General features: G+C 60.6%; 1 protein-coding gene across 7 annotated transcripts; it reads right to left on the bottom strand.

Moving 5' to 3' along the window:
* Positions 1-458: 458 nt before the first annotated feature.
* PNPLA6 (patatin like phospholipase domain containing 6) lies at positions 459-24950 on the bottom strand. Of its 7 annotated transcripts, none has more exons than XM_062511790.1 (36): positions 24899-24950; positions 24736-24795; positions 24043-24118; positions 23881-23963; positions 23703-23803; positions 22443-22595; positions 21783-21942; positions 21225-21305; positions 20671-20799; positions 20508-20588; positions 19586-19694; positions 19407-19496; positions 19217-19314; positions 17944-18177; positions 17291-17368; positions 16750-16955; positions 14609-14740; positions 14403-14526; positions 13774-13887; positions 13437-13512; positions 13225-13365; positions 11206-11269; positions 10962-11130; positions 9838-10020; positions 9643-9761; positions 8626-8782; positions 7726-7842; positions 7570-7639; positions 6733-6849; positions 6023-6139; positions 4703-4851; positions 4174-4368; positions 3107-3223; positions 2422-2518; positions 1768-1859; positions 459-1246 (listed from the first exon to the last, which is right to left on the bottom strand). In XM_062511790.1, the coding sequence occupies exons 1-36, from the start codon at positions 24929-24931 to the stop codon at positions 944-946; spliced, it is 4425 nt and encodes a 1474-aa protein (XP_062367774.1). In that variant the 5' UTR covers positions 24932-24950; the 3' UTR covers positions 459-943. The 7 variants fall into 7 exon arrangements, with proteins under 7 accessions (XP_062367774.1, XP_062367776.1, XP_062367778.1 ...); XM_062511792.1 differs by having other exon boundaries at positions 20671-20790; XM_062511794.1 differs by lacking the exon at positions 6023-6139.
* Positions 24951-24956: the final 6 nt, after the last annotated feature.

The following is a 24956-nucleotide window of genomic DNA, read 5'->3' as shown; positions in this document are numbered from 1 at the left end:
GGAACTAAGCGCGCCCTTACTGTGATTGGCTCAGGGGTGTGAGTGACATCTCTGCTGGCCAATGAGAAGCGCCAGCTCCGCAAAGGCGGAAGCGCGGCATTTCCGAGCACCGGGGAGAAGCGAGGACCCCCAAATTTCTTTAATGGCGGCACCGGGAGCGCGTCCAGCCCCCCCGGGCTCGGCTCCGGAACCGCTCCCGAACCACCGGGGCCTCAGGGCAGCGCCAGGACCGGGAACGGAACCGCCGCTGACCCGTCAGAAGCCCCGCCCACCCCCTTAGAAGGCTGATTGGCTGAGAGCTCTAAGTAGCTGGCCGTGAATGGCTGAGAGCTGTGATTGACAGTCGGCAGAACCAATAGGAAACGTGAAGCCCCACACCTGTTCCCAGCCCGTTCCCGCCCCCTCATCAGCACCAAGCTCCGTTTTTAATTGGAAATTCCTCATCAAGAATCCACGCGTCAATAATTCACCAATTATTAATTAATAATTAACCGATAATTAATCAATAATTAATCAAGAACCCATCCAGCCGGCCTGGATTTGCGTAAGAACCGTTAAAAAAAAAACAAAAACAAAAAAAACAAAAACAACAAAAAAAAAAAACAACAACCAACAAAAAAAAAAAAAACCTTGGAAAAAAGAAAATAAAATTTACAGCAGCGCCCCCCCCTGGCCGGCCGGGGGGGGAGGGACAGTGCAACAGAGCGGGGAGGGGGGAGGGGACACCGGGGGGATTTTGGGGGTCCCGGGACCCTTCCCAGTGTCACCCTGGGTGGGGGATGGGATACTGGGGACACTGGGGTAGATCTGGGGGGATCCCCGGTCCCCCCCTTGAGGGGACTTTGGGGGGATTTTAGGGGGATTTTGGGAGTCCCAGGACCCCACCCCCGAGGGGATTTTTGGGGGTGTCGGGTCCCCCCCCTTCCCCCCTCCCCCCCCCATGTCACCGCAGGTAGGGGAGGTGACACTGAGGGGATTTTGGGGGGAGGTTTGGGGGTCCCAGGACCCCCCTGAGGACACTGGGGGGGTCCAAAGCCCTGTGAGAAAGTGCTAGAACGAGCTGTTGGGGGGGTTGGGGGCAGGGCAGGGACCCCCATTTTGGGGTGGGGACATTGGGGGACCCCCGTTGCGGGGTGGGGGAGGGGCGGTGCCACCTCGGGTCCCTCAGAAGCCATCGGGGTCCGCTGGGGGGGGCGGGGGGGGTCCCGGCCAGGCTGGGGCGGTGCCGAAGGGACTTCTCCTCCTCCTGGGGGGACATTGGGGACATTGGGGACACCTGGGGGACACTGGGGGGGATTCGGGACATTTGGGGACATTGGAGACAGCACCTGGGGAGGGTCCAGGATGTCCCCAAGGCCACTGGGACCCCCTTGGGATCCCAACCCCAGAAATCCAAAAATTCCCATTTTTGGAACCCCCAAATCCCCCTCCCCCCCCCCCTCCCCCCCCCCCATTTCTTGTGGTCCCCATAACCCCCCCCACACACACCTGGGTCGGGACCCCCTCAGGACTCCCCCCCTCCCCATTTTGGGGTCCCCATGGACCCACCCCTCACACCTGAGTCGGGACCCCCTTGGGGACCCCAACCCCAAAAACCCCAAGTCCAAGAACCCCAAATCCCCATTTTTGGAACCCCAAATCCCCATTTTCCCCCATTTTTTTGGGTTCCCCATGACCCCACAACCCCCCAAGGTGGGCTCAGGACCCCCCCCTCCCCTCTCCCAGCCCCATTTTTTGGGGTCCCCCCCGTGTTTTGGGGTCACTCACGGCCTCGTTGCTGCCCCACTCGGCCGCGTCCTCCTCGCCCCGCAGCGACTCCGGGCCCTCGTCCTCGTACTCGGTCAGGTAATCGGATTCCTCTGGGGGGAGAGGGGGTGGGTGAGACCCCAGACCCAAAACCCAGACCCAAATCTGCATCCCCAGACCCAAATCAGAGACCCCAGACCCAAATCTGTACCCCCAAATCCCAAATCCCAGCCCCTCGTACTCGGTCAGGTAATCGGATTCCTCTGGGGGGAGAGGGGGTGGGTGAGACCCCAGACCCAAATCAGAGATTCCAGGTCCAGATCTGCGCCCCCAAATCCCAGACCCCAACCTAAATCTGAGCCCCCCAGACCCAAATCTACACCCCCAAATCCCTCCCCTGTCCCTGATGTTCCTCAGGGTGTCCCCGTCCCCCTGTCCCCATCCCCCCAGTCCCCATCCCCCCAGTCCCTGTCCCCTCTGTCCCCTGTCCCCTCTGTCCCTCTGTCCCCCTGTCCCCCTGTCCCTCTGTCCCCCTGTCCCCTCTGTCCCTCTGTCCCTCTGTCCCCTCTGTCCCTCTGTCCCTCTGTTCCCCCTGTCCCCTCTGTCCCCTCTGTCCCCTCTGTCCCCTCTGTCCCCTCTGTCCCTCTGTCCCCCTGTCCCCGTCCCCGCTGTCACCGTCGCCGTAGCCGTCGGACAGGTAGGGCTGGGCGGGTTCGATCCGTGACACGATCTCAGCCAGGTCTGTGAAACCGGCACTGGGACAGGTGAGCACCTGGGGGGACAGCACGGGGACAGGTGAGGGGACACAGGTGACACCTGGGGGGACAGCACGGGGACAGGTGAGGGGACACAGGTGACACCTGGGGGGACAGCACGGGGACAGGTGAGGGGACACAGATGACAGGAAAGGGACACAAAAGGGACCAACATGGCAGGGGACAAAGGGAGGGACGGGAGAGGGGACAAAGTGACAGTGACAGGAACAGTGACAGGAACAGGGACAGTGACAGGAACAGGGACAGTGACAGGGACAGGAACAGGGACAGGAACAGGAACAGGGACAGTGACAGGGACAGGGACAGTGACAGGAACAGGGACAGGAACAGGGACAGGGACAGGGACAGTGACAGGAACAGGGACAGGAACAGGGACAGGGACAGGGACAGGGACAGGGACAGGGACAGGGACAGGGTGGCAGTGGCAGTGACAGGAAGGTCACTCGAGAGGTGACATCTCTCAAAGGACGGTGACAAGGCTGGGGTGGCCCAGGGCCTGTCCCCAATGAGCCACCACCCCAAGTGTCCCTGTCATGTCCCCCCCACAGGTGTCCCCAGGTGTCCCCAGGTGTCCCCAAGCTCACGTCCATGCGTTTGCTCTCGTAGAAGTCGGCCGAGCGCCGATCCTTCACCATCTTCTCGATGACGTCCCCGCGGCTCCAGCCCTCGAACACCAACTTGCCGTGCTGGTAGCCCACGTCCTGGGGCAGGGCACAGGGGACAGTGGGCCAGGACACCCCGGAGATGGCCCAGGACACACAAGTGACGGTCAAGGACACCCCAACAATGACCAAAGAACCCAAACGATGACCAAGGAAACCCCAGCAATGACCAAAGAACCCAAAAAATGACCGAGAACACCCCAACGATGACCGAAGAACCCAACAATGACTAAGGACACCCCAACAATGACCAATAACACCCCAACAATGACCAATGACACCCCAACGATGACTAAGAACACCCCAACGATGACCGAAGAACCCAACAATGACCAAGAACACCCCAACAATGACCAATAACACCCCAACGATGACCAAGAACACCCCAACGATGACCGAAGAACCCAACAATGACCAAGAACACCCCAACAATGACCAATAACACCCCAACTATGACCAAGAACACCCCAACGATGACCGAAGAACCCAACAATGACCAAGAACACCCCAACAATGACCAATAACACCCCAACAATGACCAAGAACACCCCAACGATGACCGAAGAACCCAACAATGACTAAGGACACCCCAACAATGACCAAGAACACCCCAACGATGACCAAGAACACCCCAACGATGACCGAAGAACCCAACAATGACCAAGAACACCCCAACAATGACCAAGGACACCCCAACGATGACCGAAGAACCCAACAATGACCAAGAACACCCTTACAATGACCAATAACACCCCTACAATGACCAAGGACACCCCAACGATGACCGAAGAACCCAACAATGACCAAGAACACCCCTACAATGACCAATAACACCCCAACAATGACCAAGAACACCCCAACGATGACCGAAGAACCCAACAATGACCAAGGACACCCCAACAATGACCAATAACACCCCAACGATGACCAAAGAACCCAACAATGACCAAGCACACCACACCCGAGCCCAGACCCAGCCCCCAACTCACGTAGATCTCGTCGAACTTGCCGAAGTCCATGGTCTTGAAGCGGTCGATGGGTGGCCGGATGTACTCGCAGTACGAGCTGGACTTGACCACCTCGAGCTGCCTCACGCACGACACGTAAGCCAGGCGCGACTGGATCTCCGCCATGTCCGGCACCTGCCGGGACCCGGGACCGGGCACTGGGGACACGGCCGGCGCCTCCTCATCGGCATTGTCATCGTCATCATCGTCATCGTTATTGGCATTATTGTCATTGTCGTCATCATCATCATCGTTATTGGCATTGTCATTACTGTCATTATCATCGTCATCATCCTCATCATCATCACTGTCACTGGCATTATCATTATTGTCATTGTCACTGTCATCCGTCATTGTCATCATCATCCCTTGATGTCCCCCATGACCTTTGTCCTCCTCCACCCCGAGCCATCTCCACCATCTTGGCCACGTCCCTGATGTCCCCCAGTGTCCCCAATGTCCCAAATATCCCCAATGTCCCCAATGTCACACAGTGTCCCCAGTGTCCCACCTTGACCTTCTCGGCCCAGGGGTTGAGGCGTGTCCAGAGCAGCCACCACCCCGACAGCGAGTCGCCGTAGTTGCACAGGTCGGTCTCGTCCTGGCTGCCCACGTCGATGGCGATCACCGTCTTGGCGCCCATGTTGCGCGCGATGTCGGCTGCGGGGACACCGGGGACGTCGGTGGGGACAGCGGCGGGGACAGCGGGGACATCACCAGGGATGTCGTTGGGGTCATCGGGAACAGAGGGGAAACCGTCAGAGACATCTTCAGGGGACAGAGGGGACATCAGGGGACATCAAAGGACATCAGGAGACACCAGGAGGTGACACCGGGAGGTGACAGAGGGTGGAGATGCCCCAAGAGGGTGACCAGCACCAAGGACATCAAGAGATGATGGAAGAGAGATGAAAGATGGATCTGACCACGGAAATCCACGGAACGTTCTGGAAAAACTTCCTGGTATGGAAAACGCATCAAGAGATGATGGAGGAAGGACGGATCCTGTCCATGAAAAACCACGGAACGCTCTGGAAAAACCACCAGGAGATGATGGAAGAGGGATGGATCTGACCATGGAATCCATGGAATGTTCTGGAAAAACCGCCTGGCATGGAAAAAACACTGGGAGATGTTCCATGATTGGTAGACCCTGGCCATGAAAATCCACTGAATGTTCTGGAAAAACTTCCCAGCATGGAAAAGGCATCAAGAGATGATGGAAGATGGACGGATCTGTCCATGAAAGACCATGGAATGCTCTGGGAAAACCACCAGAAATGATAGAAGACAGAACTGACATGGAAACCCATGGAACGTTCTGGAAAAACTTCCCAGCGCGGAAAAGACATCAAGAGATGATGGAAGATGGATGGATCTGTCCACGAAAAACCATGGAATGTTCTGGAAAAACTGCCAGAAATTATGGAAGATGGATGGATCTGACCACAGGAATCCATGGAATGTTCTGGAAAAACTTCCCAGCATGGAAAAGACATCAAGACATGATGGCGGAAGGACGGATCCTGTCCATGAAAAACCACGGAACGCTCTGGAAAAACCACCAGAAATGATGGAAGATGGCTTGATCTGACCATGGAATCCATGGAATGTTCTGGAAAAACTTCCCAGCATGGAAAAGACATCAAGAGATCATGAAAAATGGATGGATCCTGTCCATGAAAAACCACGGAACGTTCTGGAAAATAAACCAGCCGGCCACATCCCTCCACCAAACGGAGCGAGCTCCGTCCCGGCCGCGTCCGTCCGTCCGTCCGTCCGTCCGTGGATCCCCGCCCCGCGCCCGCCGTGCCGCGGGGGCCGCACTTGCCTGGCAGGTTGTTGATGTACCCCCCGTCCATGAGGAGGTTGCCGTCCTTGGGGTCACACAGCGGGGGCAGGTAGCCCGACAGGGTCATGCTGGCGCGTACGTAACGCCAGAGCGAGCCTGGGAAACCGGGAAACGACGCCGGGGGGTGGGTGGGGGGGAGGGGGAACAACAGAAAAAAAACCGGGAAACGGAACCGGGAAACGGCGTCAGCTCCAACGGCGGCGCCGCGCCCTCGCCCTGCCCGGTCTGCGCCCCACGGGTCACCCCCGTGGTGGGCAGAGCGTCCCTGGTGTGCCCTGACCGGTGCTGTGGACGCTGGTTTTTTTGGGTTTTTGTTTAGGTTTGGTTTATTTATTTTTTTTGGTGTGGTTTATTTTTTTGGTGTGGTTTATTTTTTTTTTTGGTGTGGTTTATTTATTTTTTTGGTGTGGTTTATTTTTCTCTTGGTGTGGTTTATTTTTTTTTGGTGTGGTTTATTTTTCTCTTGGTGTGGTTGATTTTTTTTTTTGGTGTGGTTTATTTTTTTGGTGTGGTTTATTTTTTTGTGTTTTTTTGTTTTGTTTTTTTTTTTTTTTGTTTTGTTTTTTTTTTTTTTTTTTTTTTTTGGTTTTTGTTTTTTGTTTTTTTGTTTTTTGTTTTTTGTTGTTTTTTTTGGTTTTGGTTTTTTTTTTTTTTGGGGTGGGGGGTTGGCCCCAAAGCGAGGTGCTGACCTGGGACATTGTTAACATAGCAGCCATCCACCAGCCAGTGGCTGTCCTTGGGGTCGCAGAGCGGAGGCAGGTAGGGGGTATAGGAGGCACTGGCTCGGACGTAGCGCCAGAGGCTGCCTGGGGACGGAGAGGACACGGTCACGGCCACCGGGGGTGACCGGGAAGGGACGGAGGGCAGGGGAGGGGACGTTGGAAGGCAGCAGCGTGGGGACAGGGCTGGGTTAGAGAGGTCAGTGAGGATTAGTGAGGGTTAGAGGCCAGCAGGGGGGGGATGGGTGAAGCCACCGCAGCCAGGTGGTCGTGGACGGTTCAATGTCCCAGGTGAGCTCCCGGGGGCAGCCACCACGAGGGTCCCGCCACCAGCGCCGCGTCCCCAACACCAGGTCACCGACACCACCGTGTCACCGACGCCACCACGATGTCCCCAAAACCACCAGCACGTCCCCGGCGTGTCCCCAACACCGTGTCCCCACCAGGGCCCTGTCCCCCCTCCCCAGGTGCCGGCCCCACCTCACCCAAGCCAGGCTCCTGGTCCCACTCCAAGTTCTCCCCCTGTCCCTGTCACCCCCCCGGGTCCCTATTGACCTTCAGGCTCCCCGTCCACCGTGTCCCCAACGCCACCTCGACGTCCCCAACGCCACCTCGATGTCCCCAGCCAGCACTGCCACCGCCATGTCCCCGCGCTCACGGGGGGTTACTGGGTTAGTGGTCAGCAGCCATGTTAGCGCCTCATGCAGCCCCAGCTGTCCCCTCCCCAGTGATGTCCCCAGTGGTTCAGGAAGCCACCCCTGCCCCGTGTCCCCACCGTGTCCCCTGCGTGTCCCCGCGGGCTCTCACCGTCCGTGTGCACCCGCATGGCCGAGGCCGTGATGTCCGTGGTGACGTTGAAGTAGGGCAGCCAGAGGTCCTGCGGGGATGGCACGGGCTGGGCGACGCCCTGGGGACACCCCGGGGGTGGCACGGGGCGGGGGGTGACGCCGTGGGGACACACACCTCGATCTGTTTGTCCTGGAAGACGCGGTTGATGCTGGCGTTGAAGGCCGAGCCCGAGAACATGGAGGTGATGGGGTAGGTGAGGTCCAGCACGGTCTCGAAAACGGAATTCATGCACTGGGGAGGAGGAGGGGGAGGAGGAGGAGAGAAATGGAGCAGGAAGGAGATGAAGAAGAAGGAGGAAGAGGCCGGATTAGAAATGGACAGGGTTGGGCACAGGTCCCTGGGGGTGGCCATGTCCCTGTCACCCACCCTGGCCCCACGTCCCCCCCTCAGGCCATGTCCCTGTCCCTATGTCCCTATGTCCTTGTCTCCCCATGTCCCTATGTCCCCATCTCCCTGTCCCTGTCCCCATGTCCCTGTCCCCTTGTCCCTGACCCCCTGTCCTTGTCCCTGTCCCCCTGTCCCTGTCCCCATATCCCTGTCCCTGTCCCCTTGTCCCTGACCCCGTGTCCCTGTCCCCTTGTCCCTGACCCCCTGTCCTTGTCCCTGTCCCCCTGTCCCTGTCCCCATATCCCTGTCCCCATATCCCTGTCCCTGTCCCCACGTCCCTGTCCCCTTGTCCCTGTCCCCCTGTCCCTGTCCCCATATCCCTGTCCCCATATCCCTGTCCCTGTCCCCACGTCCCTGTCCCCTTGTCCCTGTCCCCCTGTCCCTGTCCCCATATCCCTGTCGCTGTCCCCACGTCCCTGTCCCCATGTCCCTGTCCCCTTGTCCCTGTCCCTGTCCCCCTGTCCCTGTCCCTGTCCCCCTGTCCCTGTCCCCATGTCCCTGTCCCCATGTCCCTGTCCCCTGTCCCTGTCCCCCCGTCCCTGTCCACATGTCCCCATCCCCACGTCCCTGTCCCCATGTCCCTGTCCCTGTCCCCTTGTCCCTGTCCCCCCGTCCCTGTCCCCGTACCCTGGCCCACTCCCTGGCGCGCTGTTTGGTGCGTACGGCGCTGCGCTCCTCGGCGTAGAGCGCGCCGATGAAGGCTCCGATGGAGGTGCCCCCCACCAGGTCGATGGGGATCCCCGACTCCTCCATGGCCTTGATGACCCCGATGTGAGAGCAGCCCCTGCCGGCAGCGAGGGGGAAAATGAGAAAATAAATGAGAAAAGTGAGAAAAGTGAGAGAAGTGAGAGAAGAGGGAAAAGTGAGAGAAGAGGGAAAAGTGAGAAAAGTGAGAAAAGTGAGGGGCTGGGGGTACTGTGGGGGGAAAGGGAGGTGTGGGGACAGTGGGACATGGGGACAGTGGGACATGGGGACATGGGGACAGGGGGACAGTGGGACATGGGGACAGGGGGACATGGGGACACTGCGTATGGGGACACAGGGACGTGAGACCACAGGGATTTGGGGACAGGGACAGGACACAGGGCCATGGGGACAGGGGGCACAGGGGACAGGGACAGGTGACACACAGGACAGGCAACACACAGGACAGGGACAGGTGGCACACAGGACAGGTGACACACAGGGACAGGGACAGGTGGCACACTGGACAGGTGGCACACATGGACAGGGACAGGTGGCACACAGGACAGGTGGCACACAGGGACAGGGACAGGTGGCACACTGGACAGGTGGCACACATGGACAGGGACAGGTGGCACACAGGACAGGTGGCACACAGGGACAGGGACAGGTGGCACACTGGACAGCTGGCACACAGGACAGGCGGCACACAGGACAGGGACAGGTGGCACACAGGACAGGGACAGGTGGCACACAGGACAGGTGGCACACTGGACAGGTGGCACACTGGACAGGTGGCACACAGGACAGGGACAGGTGGCACACAGGACAGGTGGCACACTGGACAGGTGGCACACAGAGATAGGTGGCACACTGGACAGGTGGCACACAGGACAGGGACAGGTGGCACACAGGACAGGTGGCACACTGGACAGGTGGCACACAGGACAGGTGGCACACCTGGCACCGCCGCCGCCCAGCACCAGTGCGATGGTGTTCCCCGTGAGGACGCGCGCCAGGCGCGAGAAGTCGCTGTGGCGGTCGGGGCTCTTCTCAAACACCTTCTCGTACATCTCCCGCTGCAGGGGAGGGGACAGCGCAGAGTGACGGCCACCCCCGGGGGAGGGGACAGCGCCAGGGGGAGGGGACACTCACCAGCTTGGCCGGGCTGCGGCGGGAGAAGACGCGGCGAGGACAGCGGATGTGCAGGTGGCCCGAGCACCAGCTGCGCATGTTGAGCCACTCGACCGTGCGGGCCGGGCCAGCGCCGTCCTCGCGGTGCAGCAGCACCAGCTGCTTCAGAGCCCGCACCGCTGTGTTCTCCAACATCTGTTCCAGCTGTGGGGGCACCACAGCGGGGCTGGGTCACGCCTGTGTCACCCCCACAGTGCTGGGTCACCCCCGTGTCACCCCTGTGCCACCCTGTCCTCGCGGGGCAGCAGCACCAGCTGCTTCAGAGCCCGCACCGCTGTGTTCTCCAACATCTGTTCCAGCTGTGGGGGCACCACAGCGGGGCTGGGTCACCGCTGGAGCTGGGCCATGTCCCTGTATCTCATGTCCCTGTGTCCCCACATCCCTGTGTCCCACTCCCAGGTCCCTGTCCGTCCCCCCCGAGAGACCCTGTCCCTCCTCTCCCAGATCCCTGTTCCTGTCCCCATCCCTGTCCCCCCCAGACCCCTGTCCCAATTCTCCAAGATCCCTGTCCCCATCCCTGTCCCTCCTCTCCCAGATCCCTGTCCCCGTCCCTGTCCCCCCAGGTCCTTGTCCCTCCTCTCCCAGGTCCCCATCCCTGTCCTCCCCAGACCCCTGTCCCCACCAGGTCCTCCCCAGGTCCCTGTCCCCATCCCCGTCCCTGTCCCCATCCCCATCCCACCTCTCCCAGATCCCCGTCCCCATCCCTGTCCCCATCCCTGTCCGTCTCCTCCCTCTCCCAGGTCCCCATCCCTGTCCCCATCCCCGTCCCACCTCTCCCAGATCCCTGTCCCCATCCCTGTCCCTCTCCTCCCTCTCCCAGGTCCCCGTCCCCATCCCTGTCCCCATCCCTGTCCCTCTCCTCCCTCTCCCAGGTCCCCATCCCCATCCCACCTCTCCCAGGTCCCCGTCCCCATCCCTGTCCCCATCCCTGTCCCTCTCCTCCCTCTCCCAGGTCCCCATCCCCGTCCCACCTCTCCCAGGTCCCCGTCCCCATCCCTGTCCCCCTCCTCCCTCTCCCAGGTCCCCATCCCTGTCCCCATCCCTGTCCCCCTCCTCCCTCTCCCAGGTCCCCATCCCCGTCCCACCTCTCCCAGTGCCGGCTCCTGCTCTCCCAGCCCCACGATGAGGATGCAATCCGCCTGGCGGATGCAGCGCAGGGTCCAGGGGGTCAGCGTGCAGTCGGTCTGGTAGAGCACGATGCGGTGCAGATCCTCCTGCTGCGCCAGCCAGCCCGACAGCCGGTACTCCTGGATGCTGCCCGGGGCCACCGAGCGGTCAGCGATGGCCTGGGGGGCCTGGGGGACACCGCTGAGCGCCCGCCGTGCTTACCTCTCCAGAGCCGAGGAGCCAAGGCGGGCGCGGATGATGTCACTGGTCAGCAGCAGCGTGGGGCCTGGGGACGTGGGGATGTGGTCAGTGGCCTGGGGACCCCACGGGGATGGGGTCATCTCCAGGCTATGGTTCAGCACCATGCCATGGGGATGTGGTTATCTCCAGGTCATGGTCAGCACGGTGGCACTGGAGACGCGGTCATCTCCAGGTTGTGGTCGTGTCCAGGGTCAGGGTCATCATGGTGCCATTGGGGATGTGGTCATTTCTAGGTCATGGTCATCACCACACCGTGAGGCTCTGGTCAACTCCAGGCCGTGGTCAGCGCGGTGGTGTGAGGATGTGGTCATCTCTAGGTCATGGGGATGTGGTCATTTCTAGGTCATGGTCATCACCACACCATGGGGTTTTGGTCATCTCCAGGCCACGGGGTTGTGGTCACCACCATGCTGCAGTCACCATCGTGCCGCCATCACCTTCATGATGCCCACCACAGCCAAGAGCACTCCAGGTCACCAGGGTGACACAGCCTGTGGTCACTATCCCATGGTCACTCCCTGTGGCCACCGCCTGTTGTCATTGCCCTGCGGTCACTGTCCATGGTCACTGTCCATGGTCACTGTCCCACGGTCACTCCCGCGGTCACTCCTGTGGTCACTCCCCATGGTCACTCCCACGGTCACACTCCCATGGTCACTGCCCCGTGGTCACTGTCCATGGTCATTGTCCCACGGTCACATTCCCGTGGTCATTGTCCCATGGTCACTGTCCCACGGTCACTGTCCATGGTCACTGTCCCATGGTCACTGTCCCATGGTCACTGTCCATGGTCACTCCCATGGTCACTGTCCATGGTCACTGTCCATGGTCACTGTCCATGGTCACTGTCCCACGGTCACTCCCATGGTCACTGCCCCATGGTCACTGTCCATGGTCACTCCCATGGTCACTGTCCCATGGTCACTGTCCCATGGTCACTGTCCATGGTCACTCCCATGGTCACTGTCCATGGTCACTGTCCCACGGTCACTGTCCATGGTCACTGTCCATGGTCACTGCCCCATGGTCACTGTCCATGGTCACTGTCCCATGGTCACTCCCCATGGTCACTGTCCATGGTCACTCCCATGGTCACTGTCCATGGTCACTGTCCCACGGTCACTGTCCATGGTCACTGTCCCATGGTCACTCCCCATGGTCACTCCCCATGGTCACTGTCCATGGTCACTGTCCACGGTCACTGTCCATGGTCACTGCCCCATGGTCACTGTCCCACGGTCACTGTCCACGGTCACTGTCCATGGTCACTGTCCCACGGTCACTGTCCCATGGTCACTGTCCCATGGTCACTGCCCCATGGTCACTGTCCATGGTCACTCCCATGGTCACTGTCCATGGTCACTGCCCCATGGTCACTGTCCATGGTCACTCCCATGGTCACTGTCCATGGTCACTGTCCCATGGTCACTGTCCATGGTCACTCCCATGGTCACTGTCCATGGTCACTGTCCCACGGTCACTGTCCATGGTCACTGTCCCATGGTCACTCCCCATGGTCACTCCCCATGGTCACTGTCCCACGGTCACATTCCCGTGGTCACTGCCCCATGGTCACTCCCCATGGTCACTCCCCATGGTCACTGTCCATGGTCACTGTCCCACGGTCACTGTCCACGGTCACTGTCCATGGTCACTGCCCCATGGTCACTCCCCATGGTCACTGTCCATGGTCACTCCCCATGGTCACTGTCCCACGGTCACATTCCCGTGGTCACTGCCCCATGGTCACTCCCCATGGTCACTCCCCATGGTCACTGTCCATGGTCACTGTCCCACGGTCACTGTCCACGGTCACTGTCCATGGTCACTGCCCCATGGTCACTCCCCATGGTCACTGTCCATGGTCACTCCCCATGGTCACTGTCCCACGGTCACATTCCCGTGGTCACTGCCCCATGGTCACTCCCCATGGTCACTGTCCATGGTCACTGTCCCACGGTCACTCCCGCGGTCACTCACCGATGGCGCTGAGCGCGTGCTGCAGCTCCAGCGTGAAGGCCGCCATGGGCACCTCGTCACACACGGGCAGCACGGCCACCGTCGACAGGTTACTGGTGGGGTTGATGGGCTCCGAGCTGGACGCCACGCCCAGGCCGGACCCTGGGTGGACACGGGGAGTGGGCACAAGGCTCCGGTGACGGCCACCACCCCCCGTTGTCACCGGGTCCTACCTGGGAAGGGCCCGCGGAGCTGCTGGAGGTTGCCCAAGATCTTCTGGCTCAGGAGGTGGATGAGGCGGGTGACCACCTGTGGGGACAGGGACGGGGACAGGATGGCCACAGGACCTGGCAGGGACTCGCCGGTGGCCTGCGGGAGTTCTCGGGTGCCACCATCACTGTCTGGCCTTGGCCACCCCAGGTGCCACCAACCCTCACCCTTGGCCACCTCAGGTGCCACCACCCTTCTCTTCCAACAGCTCCATTAACTCCTTAATTAAAGGCAGTTTTGGTTAGAGTCACGGCCACCAGCCGTGCCGTGGTGGCCACCCCGCAGTGACACCTGGGCTACCTGTGGGTATCTCCTCTTGATGTTGTTCAGAGTCCCCTCGGGCAGCTTGGCCAGCTCCGTGTCCCTCACCGCGTGCACCGTGGTGGCCCGGGGCTGCCGAGTCAGCGCCTCCACCTGTGACGGAGCCACCTGGTGTCACCTGGTGTCACCTCTGTCACTTGGGGTCACCTGTGTCACCTGAGGTCACCTGTGTCACCTGCGTCATCTCTGTCACCTGGTGTCACCTCAGGTCATCTGAGGTCACCTGGTGTCACCTCTGTCACTTGGCGTCACCTGTGTCACCTCAGGTCACCTGTATCACCTGTGTCATCTCTGTCACCTGTGTCACCTCAGGTCACCTGTGTCTCCTCTGTCACCTGGTGTCACCTGAGGTCATCTGAGGTCACCTGGTGTCACCTGAGGTCACCTGGTGTCCTCTCTGTCACCATTGTCTCCTCTGGCACTGGGTGTCCCCTCTGTCACCGGGGGTCCCCTCTGTCATTTGTTGTCCCCTCCACTCCCTCTGTCACCTGGTGTCACCTCACCTCTGTCACCTCTGTCACCCGCTGTCCCCTCTGTCCCCTGTGTGTCCCCCGTGACCCCTCCGCCCCCGCCGTGTCCCCCAGGTGTCCCCAGCAGGTGACACTCACCACTCCCACCAGGTCTCCTCGGCCGTACTCCCCCACCAGCTCCTTCTTGCCGCTGCCCTTCTGGATGACGGAGCGCAGCCGCCCGTTGAGCACGATGTACGTGCAGTCCGACTTGTCCCCCTGCCTGCGGGGGGGGGGACAGCGCCCGTGGTGGCCCCCGCTGGCCTCCCCCGAGGTCACCTGCTCACCTCGGAGGGGTGGCTCACCTGTACAGAGCCCGGCCGGCCTCCACGGCCATCCAGTCGATGGCGAAATCCATCTGGCGCACGAAGGGCGACATGCGGGCGGCCACGGTGTGGGCGACGCTCAGCACCACGCTGGGCTGCTCCCGCATGATCCTGGGGGGACAGCACGTCCTGGGGACCCCGAAATGGGGATGGGGGCAGAGGAAATGGGGATGGGGGCTGAGAAAACGGGGATGGGGGAGAGAAAATGGGGATGGGGGCAGAGGAAATGGGGATGGGGCAGAGGAAATGGGGATGGGGCAGAGGAAATGGGGATGGGGGCTGAGAAAACGGGGATGGGGGAGAGAAAATGGGGATGGGGGCAGAGGAAATGGGGATGGGGCTGAGGAAACGGGGATGGGGCAGAGAAAATGGGGATGGGGCAGAGGAAATGGGGATGGGGGCTGAGAAAACGGGGATGGGGGAGAGAAAATGGGGATGGGGCAGAGGAAATGGGGATGGAGGCAGAGAAAACGGGGATGGGGCAGAGAAAATGGGGATGGGGCAGAGGAAATGGGGATGGGGCAGAGAAAATGGGGATGGGGGCTGAGAAAACGGGGATGGGGGCCTAGAAAATGGGGATGGGGGCCTAGAAAATGGGGATGGGGCAGAGAAAATGGGGATGGGGGCCCAGAAAATGGGGATGGGGCAGAGAAAACGGGGATGGGGGCCCAGAAAATGGGGATGGGGACCCACAAAATGGGGATGGGGGCCCAGAAAATGGGGATGGGGCAGAGAAAATGGGGATGGGGACTCACAAAATGAGGATGGAGTCAGAAAAATTGGGGATGGGGTCCCCAAAAATGGGGATGGGGAGGCTCACAGGACACCCAAGGGACACCAAAATGTGGGTGGGGAAGATCAAAGGGCACCCTGGGGACATCAAAATGCACCCGGGGGTGGAGGGGGAACATTCCCATGGCGGTGGCGTCACTTGGGACACCCTGGAATTTAACCCTGGGGTTGGGAGCATCCCTTGGGGACATGTGGGAACACCCCACAGAGGTGTGGGGCCACCCCAAAGAGATGGGAACCATCCCAAAGTGATGAGAACCACCCCAAAGTGATGGGAACCATCTCAAAGAGATGGGAACCACCCCAAAGAGATGTGGGACCACCCCAAAGCGATGAGAACCATCCCAAGGAGATGTGGGACCACCCCAAAGCAATGAGAACCATCCCAAAGAGATGTGGGACAATCCCAAAGAGATGGGAACCACCCCAAAGTGATGAGAACCACCCCAAAGTGATGAGAACCATCCCAAAGAGATGTGGAATCATCCCAAAGTGATGAGAACCACCCCAAAGAGATGTGGGACCACCCCAAAGTGATGAGAACCACCCCAAAGTGATGAGAACCATCCCAAAGAGATGTGGGACCATCCCAAAGTGATGAGAACCACCCCAAAGAGATGTGGGACCACCCCAAAGTGACGAGAACCACCCCAAAGTGATGAGAACCACCCCAAAGAGATGTGGAACCATCCCAAAGTGACGAGAACCACCCCGAAGTGATGAGAACCACCCCAAAGAGATGGGAACCATCCCAAAGCGATGAGAACCATCCCAAAGAGATGTGGAACCATCCCAAAGTGACGGGAACCACCCCGAAGTGATGAGAACCATCCCAAAGAGATGTGGAACCACCCCAAAGTGACGAGAACCACCCCGAAGTGATGAGAACCACCCCAAAGAGATGTGGGACCATCCCAAAGAGATGAGAACCACCCCAAAGTGACGAGAACCACCCCGAAGTGATGAGAACCACCCCAAAGAGATGTGGGACCATCCCAAAGAGATGTGGGACCACCCCAAAGTGATGAGAACCACCCCGAAGTGATGAGAACCACCCCAAAGAGATGTGGGACCATCCCAAAGAGATGTGGGACCATCCCAAAGTGATGAGAACCACCCCGAAGTGATGAGAACCACCCCAAAGAGATGTGGGACCATCCCAAAGTGACGAGAACCACCCCAAAGTGACGAGAACCACCCCGAAGTGACGAGAACCACCCCAAATCGACACAGGACCCCCCCCCCCGAGGCCACAGCAATCCCCCCCAGACCCCCCCCCCCCGTGACCCCACCACCAGACAGCGGGGCGGCCCCTCGGGGTCACTGACTCGTAGAAGTCGGACTTGGAGATCTTGAGGAAGCTGCAGTCGCGGTTGGCCTTGATGGTGAAGATGAGGGGCTCGCCCGTGAGCACGGCCAGCTGGCCCACGAGCTCGCCCGGCTGCGTGAGGAACAGGCACACGTCCTCCTCCTTGTCGATCATGCGCTGGTACACGTGCAGGCAGCCCCAGAGCACAAAGTGCAGGCTCACGTCCTGGGGGAAAGGCACCTGGGGTCACCTGGGGGCACCCGGGGTCACCCGGGGTCACATCTTTCATCTGGGGTCAGCTAGGGTTAGCTGGGGTCAGCTCTGTCACCTAAGGTCAGCCGGGGTCAGCTGTGTGATCTGGGGTCACCCGGGGTCACCCCCGTCCCCTGGTGCCACCTGCTGTCACCCCCCCGTCACCTCCAAGGTCACCCCGGGTGGGAGGTGCCACCAGCACCGCCATGGTGGTTCTCGTGGTTCTCCTCCTCTGGTTCTGGGGTCGTTCCTGCCCCACCACGGGGTAGGAGGAGGTGACATGGACAGGGACAGTGCCCAGAACCCACCTGGTCACCCTGGCGGGCGATGACCGTGCCACCCTTGGCGTGGTGGAGCAGGACACGGTTGTTGAGCAGAGAAGGGTCCTGGAGAGGAGAATGGGACTGTGGTGGGGCCAGCACCAGAACACATCCCAAACCCATCCTGACTCCACAGGAGCACCAGGAACCCACCAGGAACCCACCAGGAACCCACCAGGATCCCATCCTGACCCCACAAGAGCACCAGGAACCCACCAGGAACCCACCAGGCACCCACCAGGATCCCATCCTGACCCCACAGGAGCACCAGGAACCCACCAGGATCCCATCCTGACCCCACAGGACCACCAGGAACCCACCAGGAACCCACCAGGATCCCATCCTGACCCCACAGGAGCACCAGGAACCCACCAGGATCCCATCCTGACCCCACAAGAGCACCAGGAACCCACCAGGATCCCATCCTGACCCCACAGGACCACCAGGAACCCACCAGGAACCCACCAGGAACCCACCAGGATCCCATCCTGACTCCACAGGACCACCAGGAAACCACCCTGACCCCACAGGAGCTCCAGGAAACCACAGGGACTCATCCTGAACCCATCCTGACCCCACAGGACCACCAGGAAACCACCAGGAACCCACCCCAACCCCACAAATCCCTGCTGACCCCTCACCTCAACCTTCATGAGTTTGATGAGTTCCCTCTTGGCCTCCTCGAAGATGTCGCTGGTCTGGCGGCCCTGGTAGGGCCCGAAGGGACACGTCCCCATCCCTGTCCCCATCCCTGTCCCCGTCCCTGTCCCTGTCCCCGTCCCCGTCCCCGTGTCCTCGCAGGAGCTGTAGTGGTAAATCCCCGAGGGCTGCTCCTCCAGAGTCACCGACTTGCGCTCCTTGGGCTCCTGGGACACCTGGGGGGGGATTGGGGTGGGATTTGGGGGGGTTTTGGGGATATTGGGGGATATCTGGGGGGGATTTGGGGTGGATTTGGGGATATTTGGGGGGATTTGGGAGATATTTTGGGGGGGGGGATTTGAGCGATATTTGGGGGAGGGATTTGGGATGGGATTAGGGTGGGATTCAGGTGGGATTTGGGATGGGATTAGGGTGGGATTTGAGTGGACTTTGGGATAGAATCGGGGTTGGATTCAGGATGGACTTTGAGTTGGATTTGGGATGGGATTTGGGCTGGATTTGGGATGGAATCTGGGTAGGATTTGGGATGGGATTTGGGCTGGATTTGGGATGGAATCTGGGTAGGATTTGGGATGGGATTTGGGATGGATTTGGGATGGAATTTGGGTGGGATTCAGGATGGGATTTGGGCTGGATTTGGGATGGAATCTGGGTAGGATTTGGGATGGGATTTGGGATGGATTTGGGATGGAATTTGGGTGGGATTCAGGATGGGGTTTGGGATGGAAACTGGATCAGATTTGGGATGGGATTTGGGACGGAACCTGGGTTGGATTCGGGATGGAATTTGGGTGGGATTCAGGATGGGGTTTGGGATGGGATTTGGGACGGAACCTGGGTTGGATTTTGGATGGAATTTGGGTGGGATTCAGGATGGGGTTTGGGATGGGATTTGGGACGGAACCTGGGTTGGATTTTGGATGGAATTTGGGTGGGATTCAGGATGGGGTTTGGGATGGGATTTGGGACGGAACCTGGGTCGGATTTGGGATGGAATTTGGGTGGGATTCAGGATGGGGTTTGGGATGGGATTTGGGATGGAATCTGGGTTGGATTTGGGATGGATTTGGGTGGGATTCAGGATGGAATTTGGGTGGGATTCTGGATGGGATTTGCAATGCAATTTGGGATGGGATTTGGGATGGAATTTAGAGGTCTTTGGGGGCGGGATTGGAATTCGGGATGGAACTGGGGTGGGACTCGAGATGGAATCGAGGGGCCTGTGGGGTGAGATCCAACAGACAGGCCCCGCACCTGCCCGAAGGCGCCGCTGCCGTCCTCCTGCAGCGACACCGAGATGCGCCCGCGCTCGTACGCCATGTCAAAATCCGAGCGAGGACCCCTCTGGATGCCTGGGCGGGGTCAGGTCAGGGGGTGTCACCAAACGGTGTCGAAGCCACCCCCGGGTGACACCGCCACCCCTCCTGGCACGGCCGGCACCCACCAGAGATGTCCACGGGCATGGAGATGCAGCGGCTCAGCGGCGGCGGCGGCGGCACCGGCGTCTCCAGGCCGGCGGCTTTTATCAGCTCGGCTGTGGGGTGAGATCCCAAAAAAAACTCGGCGTGAAACCCCAAAAAAAGTTATTGGGGTGGGGGTTTGGGGAAGCTGTTGGGGTCTCACCGGTGTCCCGGCCCTCGTCGGTGCTGCCCAGGCCGCGCTTGCTGTGCCGGACGGGGCTGGTGCGGGCGGCGTGGCCGGGCTGAGGGAAGAGCCGCAGGGGCTGCATGTCCTGGAGGTTTGGGGGACAGAGGGACATCAGAGGGGACAGATGGACACCTGAGGAGTTTGGGGGACACCAGAGGGACTCCTGGTCCGGCCCAGGATATCCCAAATTTCAGACAGAATTCATGTGGTTGAAGAGGTCGTGGGTATCGGGGGTTTGGTCAAGGTTGTATTTGGGGTGGTCATGGCTGGGTTTGGGGTGGTCACTGCTGGGTTTGGGGTGGTCTCTGTTGAGTTTGAGGTGGTCTCTGTTGAGTTTGGGGTGGTCACTGCTGGGTTTGGGGTGGTCTCTGTTGAGTTTGGGGTGGTCACTGCTGGGTTTGGGGTGGTCACTGCTGGGTTTGGAGTGGTCTCTGTTGAGTTTGGGGTGGTCTCTGTTGAGTTTGAGGTGGTCTCTGTTGAGTTTGGGGTGGTCACGGCTGGGTTTGGAGTGGTCTCTGTTGAGTTTGGGGTGGTCACTGCTGGGTTTGGGGTGGTCTCTGTTGAGTTTGGGGTGGTCACTGCTGGGTTTGGGGTGGTCACTGTTGAGTTTGGGGTGGTCACTGCTGGGTTTGGGGTGGTCACTGCTGGGTTTGGGGTGGTCACTGTTGAGTTTGGGGTGGTCACTGCTGGGTTTGGGGTGGTCACTCTTGAGTTTGGGGTGGTCACTGCTGGGTTTGGGGTGGTCACTCTTGAGTTTGGGGTGGTCACTGCTGGGTTTGGGGTGGTCACTGTTGAGTTTGGGGTGGTCACTGCTGGGTTTGGGGTGGTCACTGCTGGGTTCGGGTTGCCCACAGGTGACTTTGCGTTGCCCACAGCTGCATCCAGAGTGCTCACTCACATGGCTGAAGAGCTCGTTGGTCAAACCCAGGTAGTTGTGCAAGGCCAGGAAGGTGACACGCTGCAGCCTCACCATGATGATCTGCGGGGACACCCCGAGGCCACCGTGGGTCCCTGGCCACGCCAAGGGACACCCTGGGGGTCCCCCAGGCCCCCTGGCTCACCTGCACCACCCTGACCAGGCTCTCGGGGTACTTCTCGAACACGGCCGAGAAGGCCTCGACCGGCAGGCGCAGAACCGTGGAGTCCTCGGCGGCGCGGGCACAGACTGTCCGGTACGGCCGCTGGTGGCCCTGGGGACAGCCAGGGCTGGTTTGGGGTGGCCAAGGATGGGTTTGGGGTGGTCATGGCTGGGTTTGGGGTGGTCATGGTTGGGTTTGGAGTGGTCAAGGTTGGGTTTGGGGTGGTCACTGTTGGGTTTGGGGTGGTCAAGGTTGGGTTTGGGGTGGTCATGGCTGGGTTTGGGGTGGTCACTGTTGGGTTTGGGGTGGTCAAGGTTGGGTTTGGGGTGGTCATGGCTGAGTTTGGAGTGGTCAAGGTTGGGTTTGGGGTGGTCACTGCTGGGTTTGGGGTGGTCACTGTTGGGTTTGGGGTGGTCACTGTTGGGTTTGGGGTGGCCATGGTTAGATGGTCACTGTTGGGTTTGGGGTGACCTTGGCTAGATTTGGGGTGGTCACAGGTGGGTTTGGGGAGAGTCCCCAGGATGTCCCCAAGGTACCGTGATGACGTCCAGGATGCTGAGCAGGCTGTGCACGCTGTCCCCAGGGAACACCTCCTTCATCACCGTCTCCTTCCCGTCCTGCTGGGACATGCCCCTTGTCACCTGCTGTCACCCGAGTGTCACCTGAATGTCCCCAGGCCTCCCCTGTGTGACCCTGGCTGTCCCTAGGGTGTCCCCAGATGTCCCTGGCTGTCCCAAGTGTCCCCACCTCTCCCTGAAGTGTTCCCCAAATATCCCTGAGTGTCCCCACAGGTGTCCCCGGTGTCCCCCTAGATATCTTTCCACGTCCCCTGGTTAACCCCTAGATGTCTGCTGGACACCCCTGGCCGTCTGTGCTCTGTCCCCCAGATGTCCCCACGTGTCTCCAATGTCCCCAGGTGTCCACTGAGTGTCCCCAGGTGTCCCAAATGTCTCCAGGACACCCACCCACGTGTCCCTGGTGCCCCCCAGATGTCCTTCCACGTCCCCAGATATCCTTCCACGTCCCCAGATGTCCCCGGCTGTCTGTGGTCTGTGGCCCAGGTGTCCCCCAGGTGTCCCCAGGTGTCCCCTCACGCTCTCGGTGAGCAGCAGCTCCAGCTTGCCCTCCTGCAGGACGTAGATGCTGGTGTCGGGCTGGCCGGGCCGGAACACGTCCTCGCCCTGCTGGCACTGCTGGAACACCATGTGCTTGCACAGCTCCAGGAACAGCGGCTTCTCAAAGTGTCCCAGCACCCTGTGACGGGGACATGGAGGGGACAGCGGTGTCACCGAGGGGACAGCGGTGTCACCACCAGGACATGGGGACAGCAGGGACACTGTGAGGACAGAGGGGACACAGGGATTCCCTTGCAGAGGTGTTCAAGGGTGGAGTTCGATCCCTGTGCTCGAGTGCTGGTCCCAGGGATGGACCCTGATCCCATAAATGGATCCCGACCCCATAAATGGATCCTGATCCCCACGGATGGATCCCAACACCCCACAGCCATCCCCATGACCCCCTGGCCATCCCCCTGACCCCATGACATCCCCCTGACCCCCTGGCCATCCCCCTGACCCCATGACATCCCCCTGACCCCCTGGCCATCCCCCTGACCCCATGACATCCCCCTGACCCCGTGGCCATCCCCCTGACCCCGGTGGCCATCCCCCTGACCCCGTGGCCATCCCCCTGACCCCGGTGGCCATCCCCCTGACCCCGTAGCCATCACCCTGGCCACTCCCCCCCCCGCTCACCGGACGTTCTTGAGCATGTAGAGCACCTCTGAGGGCAGGTGTGACGAGGCCACGTCGAACTCGGTCAGGTCGGCCTCCAGCACCGAGGGTGGAGGCTCCTTCAGCTGCAGCGTGGGAGGTTCCTTCTGGATGCGCAGGAAGCTGGCTGAGACCCTGGGGACAGAGAGGGGACAGTGTGGGGACAGTGTGGGGACACTGCATGGACACCACAGGGACACTGGGGACTGACAGGGGACAGTGTGGGGACAGTGTGGGGACAGTGTGGGGACACTGCATGGACACCACAGGGACATGGGGACTGACAGGGGACAGTGTGGGGACAGTGTGGGGACACTGCATGGACACCACAGGGACACTGGGGACTGACAGGGGACAGTGTGGGGACACTGCATGGACACCACAGGGACATGGGGACTGACAGGGGACAGTGTGGGGACAGTGTGGGGACACTGCATGGACACCACAGGGACACTGGGGACTGACAGGGGACAGTGTGGGGACAGTGTGGGGACACTGCATGGACACCACAGGGACATGGGGACGGACACTGGGGACTGACAGGGGACAGTGTGGGGACACTGCATGGACACCACAGGGACATGGGGACTGACAGGGGACAGTGTGGGGACAGTGTGGGGACACTGCATGGACACCACAGGGACACTGGGGACTGACAGGGGACAGTGTGGGGACAGTGTGGGGACACTGCATGGACACCACAGGGACATGGGGACTGACAGGGGACAGTGTGGGGACAGTGTGGGGACACTGCATGGACACCACAGGGACACTGGGGACTGACAGGGGACAGTGTGGGGACAGTGTGGGGACACTGCATGGACACCACAGGGACACTGGGGACTGACAGGGGACAGTGTGGGGACAGTGTGGGGACACTACATGGACACCACAGGGACATTGGGGACTGACAGGGGACAGTGTGGGGACAGTGTGGGGACACTGCATGGACACCACAGGGACACTGGGGACTGACAGGGGACAGTGTGGGGACAGTGTGGGGACACTGCATGGACACCACAGGGACACTGGGGACTGACAGGGGACAGTGTGGCTCCTTCTGAATGCACAGGAAGCTGGCTGAGACCCTGGGGACACGGGGACATTGTGGGGACACCAAGGGGACAACAAGGGGACAGAAGGAAGACCACAAGGACACCAGGACAGCAAGAGGACACTAGTGACGCCACTGGGGACACCAAGGGGACAATGTGGGGACACCATGGGGACACGCCCACTCACTTTTTGGCGATGCTGAGCACCTTGAGCTTCTTGCGGCTGCGCAGCCGCGCGGCCCCGCTGGCCACCGAGGTGTCCACCAGCGAGGACGTGGACTGGGACACCTGGCAGGGAGGGGACACGGCGGGCGTCACACGGGGGCGGTGGCACGGCGTCACCTCCCTGCCACCCCGAGGGTCACCTTACGCATGATCTTGCGGCTGTAGAACAGGACTTTGTCCCTCTTGCGGAAGCGGTACCGGGGAGGCTCCTGAGCGGGGACTTCTGGGGACAAGGAGGGGACGAGGTGAGGGGACGGCGGTGTCACCTCTGTCCCCAGGGCCAGTTCGGGGGTGGCACTCACTCTTGAGGCGAAGCCACCAGCCCAGCACGGCCACAGCCATGACGATGATGGCGAGGCCCAGGATTGTCCCCAGCACCTGTGGAGAGATGGGGGTGTCCCCAAGGTGTCCCCAAGGGGTCCCCAAGGTCAGGGACAGGGAGATGTCCTCAAGGGACAAAGTTAGGTCCCCTCAAGGGGTGGTGAGCAGCAGTGGGGACGTGGGGACACTGGGGACACTGGGGACATTAGGGACACTGTCCCTAGGGATACTGGGGACATTGGGGACATTGGTGACACTGGACATTGGGGACACTGGGGACATTAGGGACACTGTCCCTGGGGACACTGGGGACACTGCCCGTAGGGACATTGGGGATATTAAGGACACTGTCCCTGGGGACACTGGGGACATTAGGGATACTGTCCCTAGGTATACTGGGGACATTGGGGACACTGGGGACACTGGGGACATTAGGGACACTGGGGACATTGGGGACATTGGGGACACTGGGGACACTGGGGACATTGGGGACACTGTCCCTGGGGACACTGGGGATGTGGGGACACTGGGGACATTGCCCCCAGGGACAAGGTGATACAAGTGACACAGAGGTGACACACAGGTGCAACACACAGGTGACACACAGACAAGGCGACACACGGGTGACAAGGTGACACACGGGTGACAAGGTGACACACGGGTGACACGCTCACCGCACGCGCCGGGAGCTGCTCCCTGCTGAATACGGCCAGCAGCCCCCTCAGCACCGTGCCCTGCAAGGAGAGGAGGGGTGGTGGGGGGGACAAGGGACAGCTGAGCCCCAGAGTGTCCCCAGGCCTTGGGGACAGCGGGGTTGGGGACAGGGACACGTCCCACCTCAGCCTCCTGCTGCGACTCGCTCTGCCCCATGGCCGGGGGGGGCTGTGCCCATCCG

Source organism: Cinclus cinclus, chromosome 32 (genome assembly GCF_963662255.1).
Source record: "Cinclus cinclus chromosome 32, bCinCin1.1, whole genome shotgun sequence".
Taxonomy (NCBI): Eukaryota; Metazoa; Chordata; class Aves; order Passeriformes; family Cinclidae; genus Cinclus; species Cinclus cinclus.
This window is presented reverse-complemented; position numbering and strand designations above follow the sequence as displayed.

What these genes read in the sequence shown, in the direction of transcription:
- PNPLA6 (XM_062511790.1), bottom strand. Translation starts at nt 24,931, where the DNA reads ATGGGGCAGAGCGAGTCGCAGCAGGAGGCTGAG. An exon ending in GTGCTCAGCATCGCCAAAAA is followed by an intron (nt 22,596 to 23,702) that starts GTGAGTGGGCGT and finishes CTCTGTCCCCAG; the next exon opens with GGTCTCAGCCAGCTTCCTGC. An exon ending in GCACGCGCTCAGCGCCATCG is followed by an intron (nt 11,270 to 13,224) that starts GTGAGTGACCGC and finishes CCACGTCCCCAG; the next exon opens with GCCCCACGCTGCTGCTGACC.